Source organism: Cavia porcellus, unplaced genomic scaffold (assembly GCF_034190915.1).
Source record: "Cavia porcellus strain 051 isolate PalLab524CR breed Dunkin Hartley unplaced genomic scaffold, mCavPor4.1 scaffold_31, whole genome shotgun sequence".
NCBI lineage: Eukaryota > Metazoa > Chordata > Mammalia > Rodentia > Caviidae > Cavia > Cavia porcellus.
The window spans coordinates 32,324,873-32,339,508 of record NW_026947514.1 but is presented as its reverse complement, the minus strand read 5'-3'; the positions used below and the strand labels follow the sequence as shown (position 1 = coordinate 32,339,508).

The following is a 14,636-nucleotide window of genomic DNA, read 5'->3' as shown; positions in this document are numbered from 1 at the left end:
CTGTCCTTGTCTTGCAGGCTTGGCTGTTCACTGACCATCTCATTCAGCAGCAAGGCAGGTGCCTGGCCGCTACTTCTGTGTCCCCTCCCGGGTCCCCAGTCATCCTGCAGGTGTGCAACTCAAAAGAAAGCAAACAGGTAAGCTCTGCCCCCAGGCACAGGTGGCCTGTAGCCCCAGGGGGACATGCAGCCAGTGTAGCAAACAGTGACAGAGGAGTCCAGCTTTAGACAGTCGCAGATAAACCCTCCAGAGTGAGAACGGGCAGGACCTCAGTCAGCATCCAGGCCTGGCCTAACACTTCACTCAGGAAGAATATTTCTTTAGCTAAGTATTTGCTGCACATCAGTCTTGCCCATGTGAGGCAGGAGCAGTTTGTCTTGTTCATGCTGTCGCCTTAGCCCCTGACAGCTACACCGCTTAAATCAGCATTAGCACAGGTGTTTGCCACCCTTGCCTGGGTTGTCACTTCTCATCCTCTCTGCCTCCTGGGGGGGCCTAGGACCAGCCCTGTTTTAAAGGTGAGTAAACCAAGTCTTGTTGCCACACATCTGGGAAGGGCTGGAGCTACGACTTACACTCCTAGCTCCTAGTGGGTGCCCAATTGGTATTTCTTGACTGCTGGCTGACTGGAGAAACTGAGGGCCAGATATAGTGATTTCCACGCTGATGTGACTGGCTCACAGGACTGGTCCGTCTGTCCCCCACTCTCACCCACACTGCCTCCTTGAGTCCTAAGAGACAGGTCAGGGTGTCCTGTGCGGGAGAAACAGGTTTGGAGAGACTAAGCCACCCACTCAGGACACTCAGCAGCCAGTGACAGGGGGAAGCTGGCTTCTTGCTGTGCGACCACCTTCCTGGCTGGAAGGGCTTCCAGATCCCAGGGTGAGGCTGCTCCAGCCCTGACCTGTCCACCTTCTACCAGCGCCCCCTGAGTCTGACTGCCCAGCTGTGCTGACCCGCAGGGCTTGGCTTCTACTCCTTGTCTCCTTTCCTCTCCTTGTTTCTTCTCCCCTCCCTTCCACCCGTCTCCAGCCTTCTGAAAAAATTTTTACTATGCAATAAGATCTCACTAAGTTGCCTAGGCTGGACTTAAACTTGGGATCCTCTTGCATCAGCCTGTCAAGGAGCTGGGATTACAGACAGTTGCCGCCACGCCTGACTCTCCCATTCCTTTCTGCCTGTCTAGGTCAGCTCTTTCTTTAGGAGTGGCTGAAAGTTTGCTGTTCCATTCAGGAGAAGCAGCTGGGTCCTCTCCCTGTAGCTGCACCTCCTCTGCCCTGCCCTGGAGTGGGCTGGTGCATGGGCTGCCCTTCATCCGGATCACCGGAGGGGAAGCCTTGAGCCCAGGCCACCTGCTCTATGTTGAGGTCAGAGGGAAGGAGTGTCTGCTGAGGCAGCCTCCCCTCAAATCTTTCCCTGGACTGAGGCATCCACTTTCCCATCTGGGCTGAGCTGGCCGGGGCTTGTAGGGCTCTCCCCATCCCTGTCCATTCTGGTCCTGCCAGTCCTACCAGGATCCAGGAGCCTGTGCCTCTCCTCTCCTGGAGGACGGGATGAGAAGCCCTTCCTCAACACAGCCTTCTGGACCCTGGTCTCTCCTGGGCCATCTTTGGCTCTGTTCAGAAGGCCTTTCCCATCCCCTACTTCGGGCCTTTTGACTTTAACCAGGGCCGTGTAGGCTCAGTGTGGCTGGTTCTCAGCCTGGCCCCTCACAAGCCCTCACTCCCAAGGGATGCGTAGACTCCACAGCTCCCAAGTCCCACGCTGTCCACCCCTGCAAACCCTTGAAGCCCTAGTGCTGGCCTGCAGCTGCGTGCCGCACCTTTCTTTCCCCTCCCTGCACCCTAAGAACATGGGCCCTTCTGCTCAGACCCGTCTGAGTTCCATCCATGTTCCACCCCCTCTTACAGAGGACAAGGTGGATGTAGGAAGGGAAGGAAAGGTAGTTTGATGGGAGAAAATCAGAGAGAAACCAAAAATAAAACTGGCTGGCTATTCAGTCTTCCCTGAGACCTGAAACCCGAGTCTCAGCCTCTCATCCCATCTCCTCTGTGTTCCAGACAACACTCCTTCCTCCATCCAGGCTCTTCTAAAAGGTTCTATCCACCTGTCAGACCTGGTGGAGGGAAGCATAAGTAAGGGAAGGCATGATGGGAAAATCTGAGTGCTCCCAGCATCCCATGGGAAGCCATGTCTGCAAAAATGGCGACTTGTTCCCACTAGCATGTATAGGTTACAGGCCAAGTAAGAAGCTTAGGGCTGCAGGAAGAAGCAAATTGTTCAAGGAAAAGATTCATCAGGCTAAGACTCACAAACTCAAGTGCCCACAAGGAGCTGGTAGGGAGGAAAGTCAGGACCAGGAAGGCACTATGGAGAAATGGAGAATGAGAGCCCCATCTGAAGCAGCGAGCAGGTAAATCCCCAGCCCTGTCAACTGAGCCACACAAGAAACTGGGCCCATAGGATGGAAAACCATATTACTGAGCTTTTGTTGGATCATTGAACGGAACTGTCTCCAATCTCACTGTATGAATGTCCACTTTATATGCTTTAATTTTATAATTTGGACAACTGTTTCTAAGAAGACAATATGTAACCTATTAATTAGTGATTTCTTACTGTATATTTTTTTCTTGAAATTCTGTATTACTTGTACCCTTTTACTGCTTTGTTTTTTTATGTCCTTTCTTTTTTCTCTTTAAATTAAAAAAAAAAAAAAAAAAAAAAGAAACTGGGCCCAATGTCCAAGCAGCAGCGAAAAATGTAGACTTTGTAGGTGATGAATAAACCAAATTCTAAGCAAACACTGTACCAACCGTACATAATATATCTTCAGCCCAAAGCATCTGCATTGCCCCCCCCCACCCCGATCTAGATAGCAACTAATGCCAAACTACAGAATGGAGCTTAGAGCTTCCTGCAGGTGGACGGCCCTTCCACAAAGGGCACACAGCCTGTTTTCAGTGAGGGGATCAGCCTAGGGTTGTTTACACGCATGTAAAATGAAGGCAGAATTGTTATTAGTTTGTAATCATTGCTTTCTCTTTTTCCCTCTCCCTCCTGTCCCATCCCTTCCAGAAATGGAAGAGAAAAGGATCTTTCATCCAGCATTCCATCAGCGGCCTCTGCCTGGAGACGAAGCCTGCCCAGCTGGTGACCAGCAAGTGTCAGGCTGACGCCCAGGCCCAGCAGTGGCAGCTGCTGCCACACACATGACAGTAGCTCCGGGGCCTCCTGTATCTTTTGCATGAGACTTTGGGACCAGAAGGGGGTTAGGGTGGGGGAGTGTCAAGTGGGCCCTTTCTGTCTCCTCACATTTCTGCCCCGATCATCAACAGACATCCCTGTGACACCTTTCTCCAAAGCTTGCTCTGGAAAGGGTGCAGGGGGCCACCCTGCCATGTCCATGTCCTGGGAGAGGCAGTGGGCAAGGTGCTGGGTTGTTGCTGGCAGGCTGGGTAGGTGCCCTTCTTGGGGTCTGACAGTAGTGTGTGGGCTCTCTCCTTGTTGCTTGGGGTAACAAGGACAGAAGCCTACACAGAGGCCAACTGGGATCCTGGGGCCTGCTGTGGGGGCAGCAGGAGAAGAGAAAGTGGGCAGTGTTTTTGGAGAGGCTGAGGGCTGGGAAGACAGAGAGGAAGAGAGGAGCCACCTACAGGGGTGACAGTGATTAGGAAGAAGGAAGACTCAGGGGCCTGTCCAGGAGATGCCAAATGCAGGGCTGGTGGGTGGCAGGAGTGGGATCCTGGGAGAAACAATGGACACTCAAAGGAGTACTGTACAGATCAGAGCATTAAAGAACAAGGCCCAGGACATCATCCATCCCCTGCTTGTCAGCCCCACTGAGCCTGATGCATCCCACAGTCTCAGCAGGAGGCTGCAGAGGGATCTGGGATGTCATTTTTAAATGGACTTCACTTCTGTTTGCCCATGTGTCCACCAAAAACTCTCTTGGGCCTTAATAACCAGCCAGTGCCCCATCTCTTCTGCCTGAGCCCACTGGGAGGATGGGCAGCTGCCACGCACCCTGGAACGGTCCCATGCTCATTGGTCTCCTGCTTTCTCACAGATCTTTGCCTCTGTATATATAGCATCTTAGGTCAGGGTGGCCAGTAGGAATGGGACCTCCTTTCTGGAGCAGAACATTCCCTAAGTCACCCAGGCCAAACTTTGTTCTCAGTCCTTCCCCGCAGGAGGACTCCCTCCAAGGGTCAGTTATTGCAGGAGGTTGAGAGGCTGGCTGATGGCTCCTGTTTGGGTGGAGAAATCCCAGATCCTTCTCCCAGCTATAGAGAACACCATTTCCACTCCTCCCCATGGCCCTGTTTTGGGATCTCCTCTGTAGGAAAGACTGCTCATACAAGAACCCCAGGGGTCTCTGTCCTGACGCAAACCATCCTTGACCTCTACCTAGTCTTTCATAGAAAGTACAGATTTGTGGGGATTTCATGGATTCCAGAAGGTTTAGGGAGCTCCAGAAATTGTCCCCACAGTATTCCATTGTATGTGTGCATATACTCATTTTTCCTGGGGAGAGGTCCATAGGGGCTCCCAGCTTCTTAAAGAGGTCCCTAAACCCCATAGAGTCTCAGTCTCCACCTGGGAGTGGAGCCACCATCTATCTGAGCTGCTACTGGCCCATGTTCCTCCCTGGGGTGCCCAGATCACCTCACCCCGCTCCCCCGACATGGCCTTTGGGTGGGGAGTGTGAGTCCATGGTCTGCAGCACCACTATGGAAAGATGTCCAGCGTTTTCCTCTCCTCATGGGCCCCCGACATGTGCAAGCCCCCAGACTCAGCAAAGGGAATCCTTCCCCTCCGTGGCTCACTGTTCCCTTCCTCTGCTATGAAGTTTCACTGCCGCCATCCTGGAAAGCCACCTGCCACAGCTGAGGGCAGAACCAGGGCCGAGTGAAGACTGGTTCTTGGTGCCTCAGCCTGCTCGGATGTGGGCTCTCGTTGAATGTAAGGACTGCTGCTCAAAGCGCCTTTGAGAAGTTCTCGCCCTCACTTCCTGTGGTCACCAGGCTCTGTACTTGTCAGCCCTCCTTTGTGGGGACTCAGCCCAATTCTGGTTTTGCTTTTCTTCTTCTTTACCAAAGCATGTGCCACTAGCTGTCCTTTGGGACACTGTCTTTATGAAACACACACCTGGAATAAAACCACTTCTTACAAGTTCACATGTATCAGCGCTTTCCTTTCAAACCCCCAAGCCTGCCCTTCGCAGCCCTTCCCTGGCCTGGGGACAGTTGGGTCTCACCTGCGTACAAGTGAGACTACACGGGCTCAAGTCCAACCCTGCCCTGCACATGGGGAGACCCCGCAGTGGCCCTGCTACAGGACAGGCCTGGGACTGGAGCCCAGGGATCAGGATGTGTCAGACTGAGCTCAGTCCTCCTGTTGCCTCATTTTGGGACACTGCTGGGCCTTACAAATAAACATCCAGGGAATTCTCCCACTGGAGGTGGCCATTCCAACATTCAGATTTTTAGCCAACCCTCTGTCTTTCCCCTGGAATCCAGGCCTGGCCACTCTGAACTGCCCTTCCCCACTGCTAACATAAGAAGGCAGTGGACAAAATCCAAGCAAGATATTCAAAATAACTCTAGAAAGAGTCCTGCTGGCCTAGACTTGCTTGATTAGATAGCAGATGCTCTGCCTAATGTTTCCATGGAAACCAATTAGAAACCCCCATCATTGCTGTTATCAGAAGCTGAACACATCTAGGTAAAAATAAACGCTTCCTATTACACATAGAAACTGCAGGGGGCAGGTCAGGGTGCCACTACCTCTCCTGGACGCAGCCATTTCGGCCCCAGCTTCTATTTTTCTCAGAGCTTCTAACCTAGGATTCCCTGGAGCTTCTGACTTAGGATTTCCTGGAATTTCTGGCCCCTGGGCATGAGAAGCCTGGAGCGAAGCCCTAGCAGGCAGCAGTCACAGGACCCCATGCAGCATCTAGCTGGGTCTGGACATAGGAAACAAGTCCCTGCAGAAGCCCCTGGCTGTAGTTTCCACCAGTTGCTCTGTGCCTCCTCCCTCTGGGAGCCCAGCCCACTGGCCAGCCCTGCTCAGGCCTCTTGTTGGCCATGCTGGGCCAGCTTCTCTCTGTCCACTGCTCCCCCTCAGCCTTGATGGGCTCTAAAGTTGGCTTCTCCTGAGCCAGGCTTCTCTTGCTGTCCTCTAAGCATGCTTCTCCCACTTCCTTTTCTCGCTGGAACTGAGGCCATTTCCCAGACTAACCCAAAGGGACATTAATTCACAGGCCAGGGTCCCAGTGTCCAGCAAGAGCAGTGCCTGATCCTGGGCCTTTGGGACTTGGTTGCCATTTTGTTTTGGTAGTGCTAAGGAATCATGCCCCAGGTGCTCCTTATACATGGAGCAAGTGGTCTTCGTGCTGAGCACCATCCCCATTCTCTTGGCTTTGATTTTCACAAAGGCTTTCCACAGCCCCTGAGTAGGGTTCTCCCATCTGTATTTGGGAGAACAACATTGCTGTTCTCCAAGGGGTCTGGCACCCCAAGACCTGGGGGATGTGGATGGGGTGTGGTCTGGACAGGAACCAGAACAGACTGGAGTTCATGATGTCCACAGGTGGCTGTGCTCAGTGTAGTTGGTATTTGTGTGTTCTTGTGCTGCGGAGTCAGTGTCCCTCCAGAAAGTGGGAGGGACCCCACCAACTCTCTCATGGTAAGCAGTCTTCACTGCCAGGAACTGAGCAAAGCTCAGAGATGGATCCAAGGAGTGGTCACTCACTCCCGGCCACTGCTCAGCTGCACTGTCTGAGTAACCTGCAGGACTGAGGCTCCAGAGCCATCTGAAGTCAGCTCCCTCCTTCTGAGCCTACTCTGAAGTACAGGGAACAGGAAATGGATGCTACAGACCCCGTCAGCCATGCTGCCCCCTGCCACTTACTAGCTGTGTAATGTGGAATAAATGATTTCTTCTCAGCATTGGTTTCCTGACCTGTAGAATGGGGGCATTCATAACGCTAGAGGATTTTTAAAAAGACTGACTTATTTGATGATTACAAAACACCTGGCCCTTTCCAAATGCTCAGTAAATCTATGTTATTACCATCATTACTAAGCTTTTTCTGAATGTCTGCCACATACCAAGCCCTTTGCATGGGGCGTGACACAGATGCTAAGAAAACAGAAAAGGGACCTGTCATCAAGAGCTAATATTCCAACTGTAGTTGGACAAATAAACTACAGTTTATAAACTATAAATTAAGAACTGTTGCACCACATGATAAAAGCAGGAATCACGAGACCCACAGGAAGGATCAGTGAGTTGCTCTGTCCCTCAGAGAACTCTTGCAGGACAGCTTGAAAGGACATCGTGGGCTATGTCTGCCTGCTGGAAGCAGCAGCCACCCTAGCCAGGCTGGCAGTGCAGCGGGCACTATCCTTGGCGGCCTGGGCTTTTTACCCTGTGCAGTGTCGTGGTGAAGTGGGCCAGTCTGTGACTCAGAACTCTGGAAGGAAGCCATGGAAGCCAAACAGACAGCCCTGGGCCTCCTGGGCATGTGACTATTTCTCCAGGACTCAGTATTCTTCCCTTGGGGAGCGGTGAGACTGAGGCCTGAAACAGAGTGCTGCTTGTCTGGAGAGAAGGTCAGGAAGGTCAGCCGTCAGAAAGCGCCAGGAAAAACATGTCTTCTGCTCACTTTTAGGCGGTCTCTGATCCCCTCAAGCCATCTGAAAATCAATCCCATCTTGCAACAAGTTGTTTTTCAAATAGATGTCTCTCAAGGTGTGGCCCAGAAAACCTGCTCAGAGCCCCTCTAGGTGCCTGGATATGGGTGTGTTCCTGGGCTCTGGCCCGACCTGGCTCATCATCCTCGAGGATAAACAGCTGGATGTAAAATCACTCCGCTGGGCTCCCAGTGTGGACCTGGGTAACAGCCCTTTGAACACTACCTGGGAACGTACCAGAAAGGCAAATTCCATCTCACTTGGACCACTGAACCAGAAGCTCTGCATTTCCTGAGTCCCCAGGGGATTTTGACACATGCTCAAGTTTGAGAGCCATGGGTTAGGTGACGGACATGGGTTCTGGCCCCTGACTGGGGACTGTGGGCCACACCTGGTGCAGAAGGCTCAGGGAACCGAAGCAGTTCTGCTAAGCAGACTGCCTGTGACAGTGGGCGGAGCGGATCTGGCCCAGGCAGACAGTGTGGGCAGGCACGAGGCTGGGTTAAGGGTTGCCCGGAGCCAGCTGCCACACACCAGCCTTGCCTTGTGTGATTTATGAGTCTGTCTCAATGTGAACTACATATGGCTGACTTCATTCTGCCACGCTGGAGGAGCCATTAATCAAGGCATCGGTGCCACCTTCCCAGCCTGCAGCCCGGGTGTACATTTTACCTTATGTCACATGGAAAAGTCCTTTCTATGGATTCTCCATCTGATGAGCTTCATAGCTGGTTCTGCCACTTATCAATCAGACACTGGGTGTCAACTGTCTTAACTTCTTTAATGCTAACCACAACTCTAGCAGGTAGGCGTGTTCAATATCAACCCACTGACACAGTTGGAAATTGAAGCCCAGAAACGTTAGCACAGCTGTCTCCAACCTTCTGGCCCTGGGGACAGGTTTCATGGAAAACAGCAGTGTGTGTTAGGGAATGATTTCGGACTGATTCAAGGGAGCGTGCAGTCTAGCTCCCACAGTTCAGTTGGGTTTGCTGTTCAAGCTCTTAAGCGAATCTAAGGCCCCTCTGACCTGCCAGGAGGTGAAGCTCAGGGGATGATTCGAGGATGAGAAGGAGCTGTAAATACAGCTTATAGTGGCCTGCTGCTTATCTCCTCGGGGGGGCACCCCAGGTCTCAAGACACCAAGTGTCACTTACTAGTGTCAGGAACATTTTGGTTAAACATGCTTACTCAAGGGTATGCAGCTGGTAGGAGGTAGGGCCAGGCTTGAAAGTTGTGATGTGCCCCATGGTTCTGGATTCAAGCCAACCCTGAACTTTCTGAACCGCTATCCCCATATTGCACTTGAGCACACGGAGGCCCCTGACAAAGCTCTCCACGCTCCCTCTGAATGGGGTGGGTTTCCACGTCCAGCCCCTTCCTTGCCTGGCAGGTTCTGAGAAGCCTGAGTGGGAGCAGAGCTGCAGTGGCTGTGCTGTCATCTCACAGATGCTCAAAGGGCTGAACGGCCACAACACCTGGCGTCACAGAGCAGGACACAGGAGCGCGGGACACGTAGACCCAAAGACACGATGTGGTTCCCTGATACAGAGGTAATGGTTGGTGATCAGCTGGCAGTGAGACGCCTGGGTGATCCAGCCCTGGGCCGAGGGCTGCCTGGCTGCACAGCCTGCTCCTCCCCATGTCCCGGACAGAGGTGTTTCCCTGAAATGTCCTCCTGTCATTAAGGTTCGCCATCTCCAGACATTAGCTTTGTGTTTGCTTAGACCTCTGTGTCCCCTGCCCTGTGGCTGCATCCACCTGAGGTGGGGATTCTACAGAGCCCAAGTGGGTTCTCCTATCTTTTTTAAAAAATTAATTTTATTGGTATGTTTTAGATATACATAATGATCACATTCATCATAGGGAATTTGTACTTGTATATGATGTCTTGATTCTTTTTCCCCCTAATCCTTCCCCCTTCCTTCAACCCTTTTTTCCCTCCTTATTTACAAAAGCTTTGTCCCCAGTGTTTTCTTCTATGCTCTTTTATTTCTTTTCCTTCCTTTTCCCTTTCCCCTTCCCTCGTTCCCTGTCTCATTTGAACATTTTCTTGTCATTTCTCAATATCTACTGTATATTTTGATCCTTATTTACCTTTTTGGTTTTGTCACACCAGAGAAACAAGGCAATACTTAGACACATGGGTCCGATTTATTCTCTTAAGAGTATGGTCTCCAGGTGCATCCATGTACCCAGAAATGTCTCAAGGGTATCCTTCTTTGTGGCAGAGGATTACGCCATCACATCCAAAACAAAACAAAACCACATCTTCTTTAGCCATTCGTCCAATGATGGGTATTTGGGCTGGTTCCAAGTTTTAACTATTACAAATTGTGCAGCTCTAAGATGAGTATGCATATATTGCTGTGATGTGATGCTTTTAATTATTTCAGGAAGATACTAAGAAAGGGAAAATGGAACCTCTAGATTTAGTTTTTTGAGGAATCTCCACACTGATTTCCATAATGATTGCATCGACACTCCCACTAACAGTGGCGAAGGGTTCCTTTTTCCCCACAGCCCCTCTGGCATTTGTTATTGATTGAAGTCATGATAACATCCATTCTTTCTGGAGCAAGACAGAATCTCAGTGTTGTTTTAATCTACATCTTTCAAAAGATCCATGATATTGAACATTTTTGTCATATATTTATTTGCCATTTCTACTTCTTCATCTGAGAAGTGTTAATTCATTTCAGATGCCCATTTTTGGATTAGGTCTTTTTTTTTTTTAATTTTTTTATTTTATTTAAGGAGAAAAGAAAAAAAAAGCAGGGAAAGGGTACAAGTTATACAGATTTACAGAAAAAAAAATAAACAGTAGGAAATCACTAGTTAATGGATTACATACTGTCATCTTAGAAATAATTGTTCAAGTCACAAAATTAAAGCTTGTAAAGTGGACATTCCATCAATGATACTGCAAACAGTTCTGTTCATTGATCCAATAAAACTCTGTGATATCATTTTCTATCTTATACACTTAAATATACATGCAGTTATATAGTTTGGAGCACTTTCTTTTCCTCTCTTTTGTACCATGACTATTACACATTTTGGGTTTCATTGCTCCCACGGTTCTTATTACTTTTTTGGAAGAGAGTAAAACCAAATGTGACATAACAGAACAGAATCGGTCAAGTCAAAAGGGTGGACATAATAGATAATATAAAAACATAATACAAGGTGATCAACAATGGTTACTATAATGCCTCCTGCTATCTCTAATAGAATTGCCTATATCATTAGTTATAATACAATTGAACAAAACAGTAAAGAATAAAACCGACAAAACCAAAACATTGGAGACATTGTAGGTCTTCAAAAGTAGATAAAAGTCAACAAGAATGGGCGTCATAATGAATCTCATTATCTTCACAGCTGATGCCTAAACTTTCGAACCTGATACTATCCAGCAAAACAGAATAGGGGAACATCAGTTAAAAACCAGATGGTGAGAGTAATACAGGGCTTTAAATCAAGGTAATGGAAAGTCAAAGTGGGTTACTATAATATATCCTGCTATTTTTTTCCTTTAATTAAAAGGATAAAGATAAAAAAGTAAATAATGGAGTGGAGATTGAGATAAAAGAGGGCATAACAACGAAACAGCGCAGATCAAAACATAACTATTTAAGCAGAATAGTGTTTCACCACCAGATAATCCTAACCTAAAAGTAGTTACCATATTGTCTCTTTCTTTGAAATCCTTGAGTACAACTTCGTATACTGTAGCATTAAGTATATCAAAACAATGTAAAACCATTCAAGAGAATGACAGCATTACAGAGTATTTAGAATCGACTAACAGAAAATGAATAATGGTTTCTGTATAATCTCCTTGTCTTTACAAGGTTTTTGCTTATACTATCGTACATAATAAAATCCAGTAAGATACAACCTATTTAGACCATTGGAGACAGAAGGACAAAAGCTAGATGAGACTTCAAAACAAGATGATACTAAATCAGTATTACCTATTAAGATGTCATTTTCTCCAAAATATCTGTTCCTATCATCCAATCTTCTCTGCCTCATTTCTGTTGAGCTCTTTTTCTGTCAGTAGCTGTCAGTTTGTCTTCTTCATTTTGTTCTCTGCTCTATTTGTTGTGGCCTCTCTGCCATTATTTCTGGATTCTTTGTATTTTTCTTTTTTTAGAATATCCTGCAATACTCTCTGTAGAGTTGAATTGGTGGTTGCAAATTCCCCCAGTTCCTCTTTATCCTGGAAGCACCTTGTTTTTCCATCAATTTCCAGGGACAGTTGTGCAGGATATCTCAATCTTGGCTGGAGATTATTATCTTTCAAAGCTTGAATTATTTCCCCCCATGCTCTTCGTGATTTGATGGTTTGTGCTGAGAAATCTGCTGTAATTCTGATGGGTTTTCCCTTGTAAGTGGTCTGTTTCTTGTCTCTTACAGCTTTTAATATTCTGTTCTTGTATTGAATTTCTGGAATTTTTATTATTATATGCCTGGGTGTTGCTCTGTTTGGGTTGTAAGTAGCTGGGGTCCTGTATGCCTCATACATCTGAGTATCTTTACCTTTTGCTAAATTAGGAAAATTCTCCTGGATTATTTCTGTGAGTAGCTTTTGTAGTTCACTTGTTTGTGTCCCTACTTCTTCTTTTATGTTCTTAATCCTTAAGTTATGGATCCTCTTATCATCTTCTTGTCTTTGTATTATTGCTGTTTGTTTCTTTGTTATTTTTAAGAAGTTTTTCATTTCATTCTCCCATATTACAAGTCTGCCCTCCAGTTCAGATAGTCTGTCCTTAGTTTCTTTCAAGCTGTTATGCCAGTCTTCTATAGACTTCCTAGTATCTTGGTAGTCCCTTTGAACCTGTTTCACGCATTCTATGCTTTCTCTGTTTTCTCCATCAAACAATTCTCCCCTTTTTTTCTGTTCTTCCATTCCACCACCTGTTTTTTCTTGGGTGGTACTTAGCATTTCTCTAACTATTCTGCATACTTCTAGCTTCAGGTCATTGATAACTTCATTCCTGAATTGGTCTATGAGGCTCTCTATATGGTGCCTTATGTGTATTGGTGTGGTGTCTGCTATTGCCTGTTTCTCAGAATTGGGGGCCGAGGGGCCTTTCTTGTTGCTGCCTCTTCCCATGCTGCCTCTTCTTCTCTGTTCCTTATATATGCAAGCTTATATAAGAGGCCCAGCTTCTCTCCCAGTCAGCCACAGCCTGAACGATTTGCGCCAGTTAGTTGTTCCCGCTCACCGCTGTGCACCAGGGAGTTACGGACCAGGCAGCCTACGCGTCTCCCCTCCCGGCCACCGTCAGGCTCTGGGATCTGGGTTGGGACAGCCTACCAGGTCCGCCAGCAGCGTCACGCAGGCCAGGCACTTTTCACCAATCTCGCCCGAGAGGGGGATGTGTGGCTGGAGTCGCCACCGCGCCCTGCTCCCGCAGGACTGCTCGGACCCAGAAAGTCCTCCGCTGGAGTCAAACTGTGGTAGAGTGTCAGTTTCTCTCACTCACCTCACCACAAGTCAGTGCACGCCTCCCTGCCGTTCACAGATTGCCGTTCTCAGAGCTTCTGCGCATCTCTCTCCTTGCCGAGCCGCTGTGCAGGCAGCCAGCCGCCGCGCGGTGGGAAACCCAAATTGCGGCTTACAATGGCGCAGGGTCCAGCCTCCACACCGAGGCTTTTCTGTTCCTGTTTTAGCACCAGGAATGCATTCCAAGTTGGTTTCTCTCAGCCCAGTTCGTTCCTGAGTCAGCAGAGCATATCTCCACCTGCTTATGTCTCCTTAGTCCGCACCATTCCTGGCTTCTGAGCCGAGTCTTTCAGAGAGCCTCCGGTAGTTGCTGTTATCTGTCCGCCATGTTCTCCCGGAAGTTGGATTAGGTCTTTAAATGTGGAGGGTTTGAGTTTTTTTAGTTCTTTATGTATTCCAAACACTAGTCATTTATCAGAGGATCACCTGGTAAAAATTTTTTCCCACTCTGTGGGTTCACTCTGTTGGTAGTTTCTCTTCCTGTGAGAAAGTTTTTCAATAAGATGAGATCCAAGTTGTTGGTTCTTTGTGATATTTCCTGAGCAATCAGGATTTTGCTCATGAAGTCTTTGCCTATACCTGTGTCTTCAAGAGTTCTATTTATTCTGTCTTTCAGCAGATTTAGTGTTTGTTTTAGTATTTAGATCTTTGATCCATTTAGAGTTTAGTTTAGAGCATGATGATCCCCCATAGTTTTCCAGGGGCTCTGCATACTGATCAAAGAGGAGCTTATTTGGAATTTTTTTTTTTTTTGTCTTTTTCATTTTTATCGGTACCAGGGATCGAACTCACAACTGCCTGCTTGCAAGGCAGGCGCTTATGCCGCTGAGCTAAATCCCCAGCCCCATTGGAATGTATTTTAACTAAATGTCTGTCCCAGCAGGGATGGACAGGAGAGAATTCCAGCCTTGCAATAGGAGAACAATTGCTCCAGCAATTGGCCCAGACATGTATGAGCTGCGAACAAACCTTTTAAGCTTCTTGAGCCTCAGCATTCTGTCTTGAAAAATGGGCATAAAGCAGAAACTGGTCAAATAAGGAGACACCTGTGGTCGGGCCTCGTGCAGTAGAAAGTATGTGCGGCAATCTGAGGACTTTTAAGGCAGGCCAGAGCTGCTAGAGGCTAAAGCTGGTGAGGATATTCGCCAGCCATCAGAGCAAGGCCCTGTGGCTCAGACGTGGTGGCCTAAGGGTGGGAAGTTGACCAGGAAAGAAAGAAGGAGCCCAGGAACCAAGTAGACCTTACTGATTGCTGATTTGGCTATGAAAACTTTTTTGTGATATTGCTTTTATGTCTGTGAAGCAAGATAAGTAAATTAAGTGGGGGGCTTGATATTCCAACCAAGCCTTGGGGATCTTCAGGACACTGGGGCTGGGAGGGAGGGTTGTGAGGCAGGAAGAAGGATTTTATTTGAGTT

General features: G+C 48.2%; 1 protein-coding gene across 4 annotated transcripts in view; it reads left to right on the top strand.

Annotated features, from left to right (window-relative positions):
• Positions 1-5,180, top strand: part of Galnt16 (polypeptide N-acetylgalactosaminyltransferase 16) — a 77,834-nt gene extending 72,654 nt beyond the window's left edge. For 2 of the 4 annotated variants that reach the window (XM_063241065.1, XM_023566099.2), the window contains 2 exons: positions 18-137; positions 3,079-5,180. In XM_063241065.1, coding sequence (XP_063097135.1) covers positions 18-137; positions 3,079-3,216 — 258 coding nt within the window. In that variant the 3' untranslated portion in view covers positions 3,217-5,180. The remainder of the gene's footprint in view (positions 1-17; positions 138-3,078) is intronic. The other 2 variants (XM_063241067.1, XM_063241066.1) reach the window with 2 other exon arrangements.
• Positions 5,181-14,636: the final 9,456 nt, after the last annotated feature.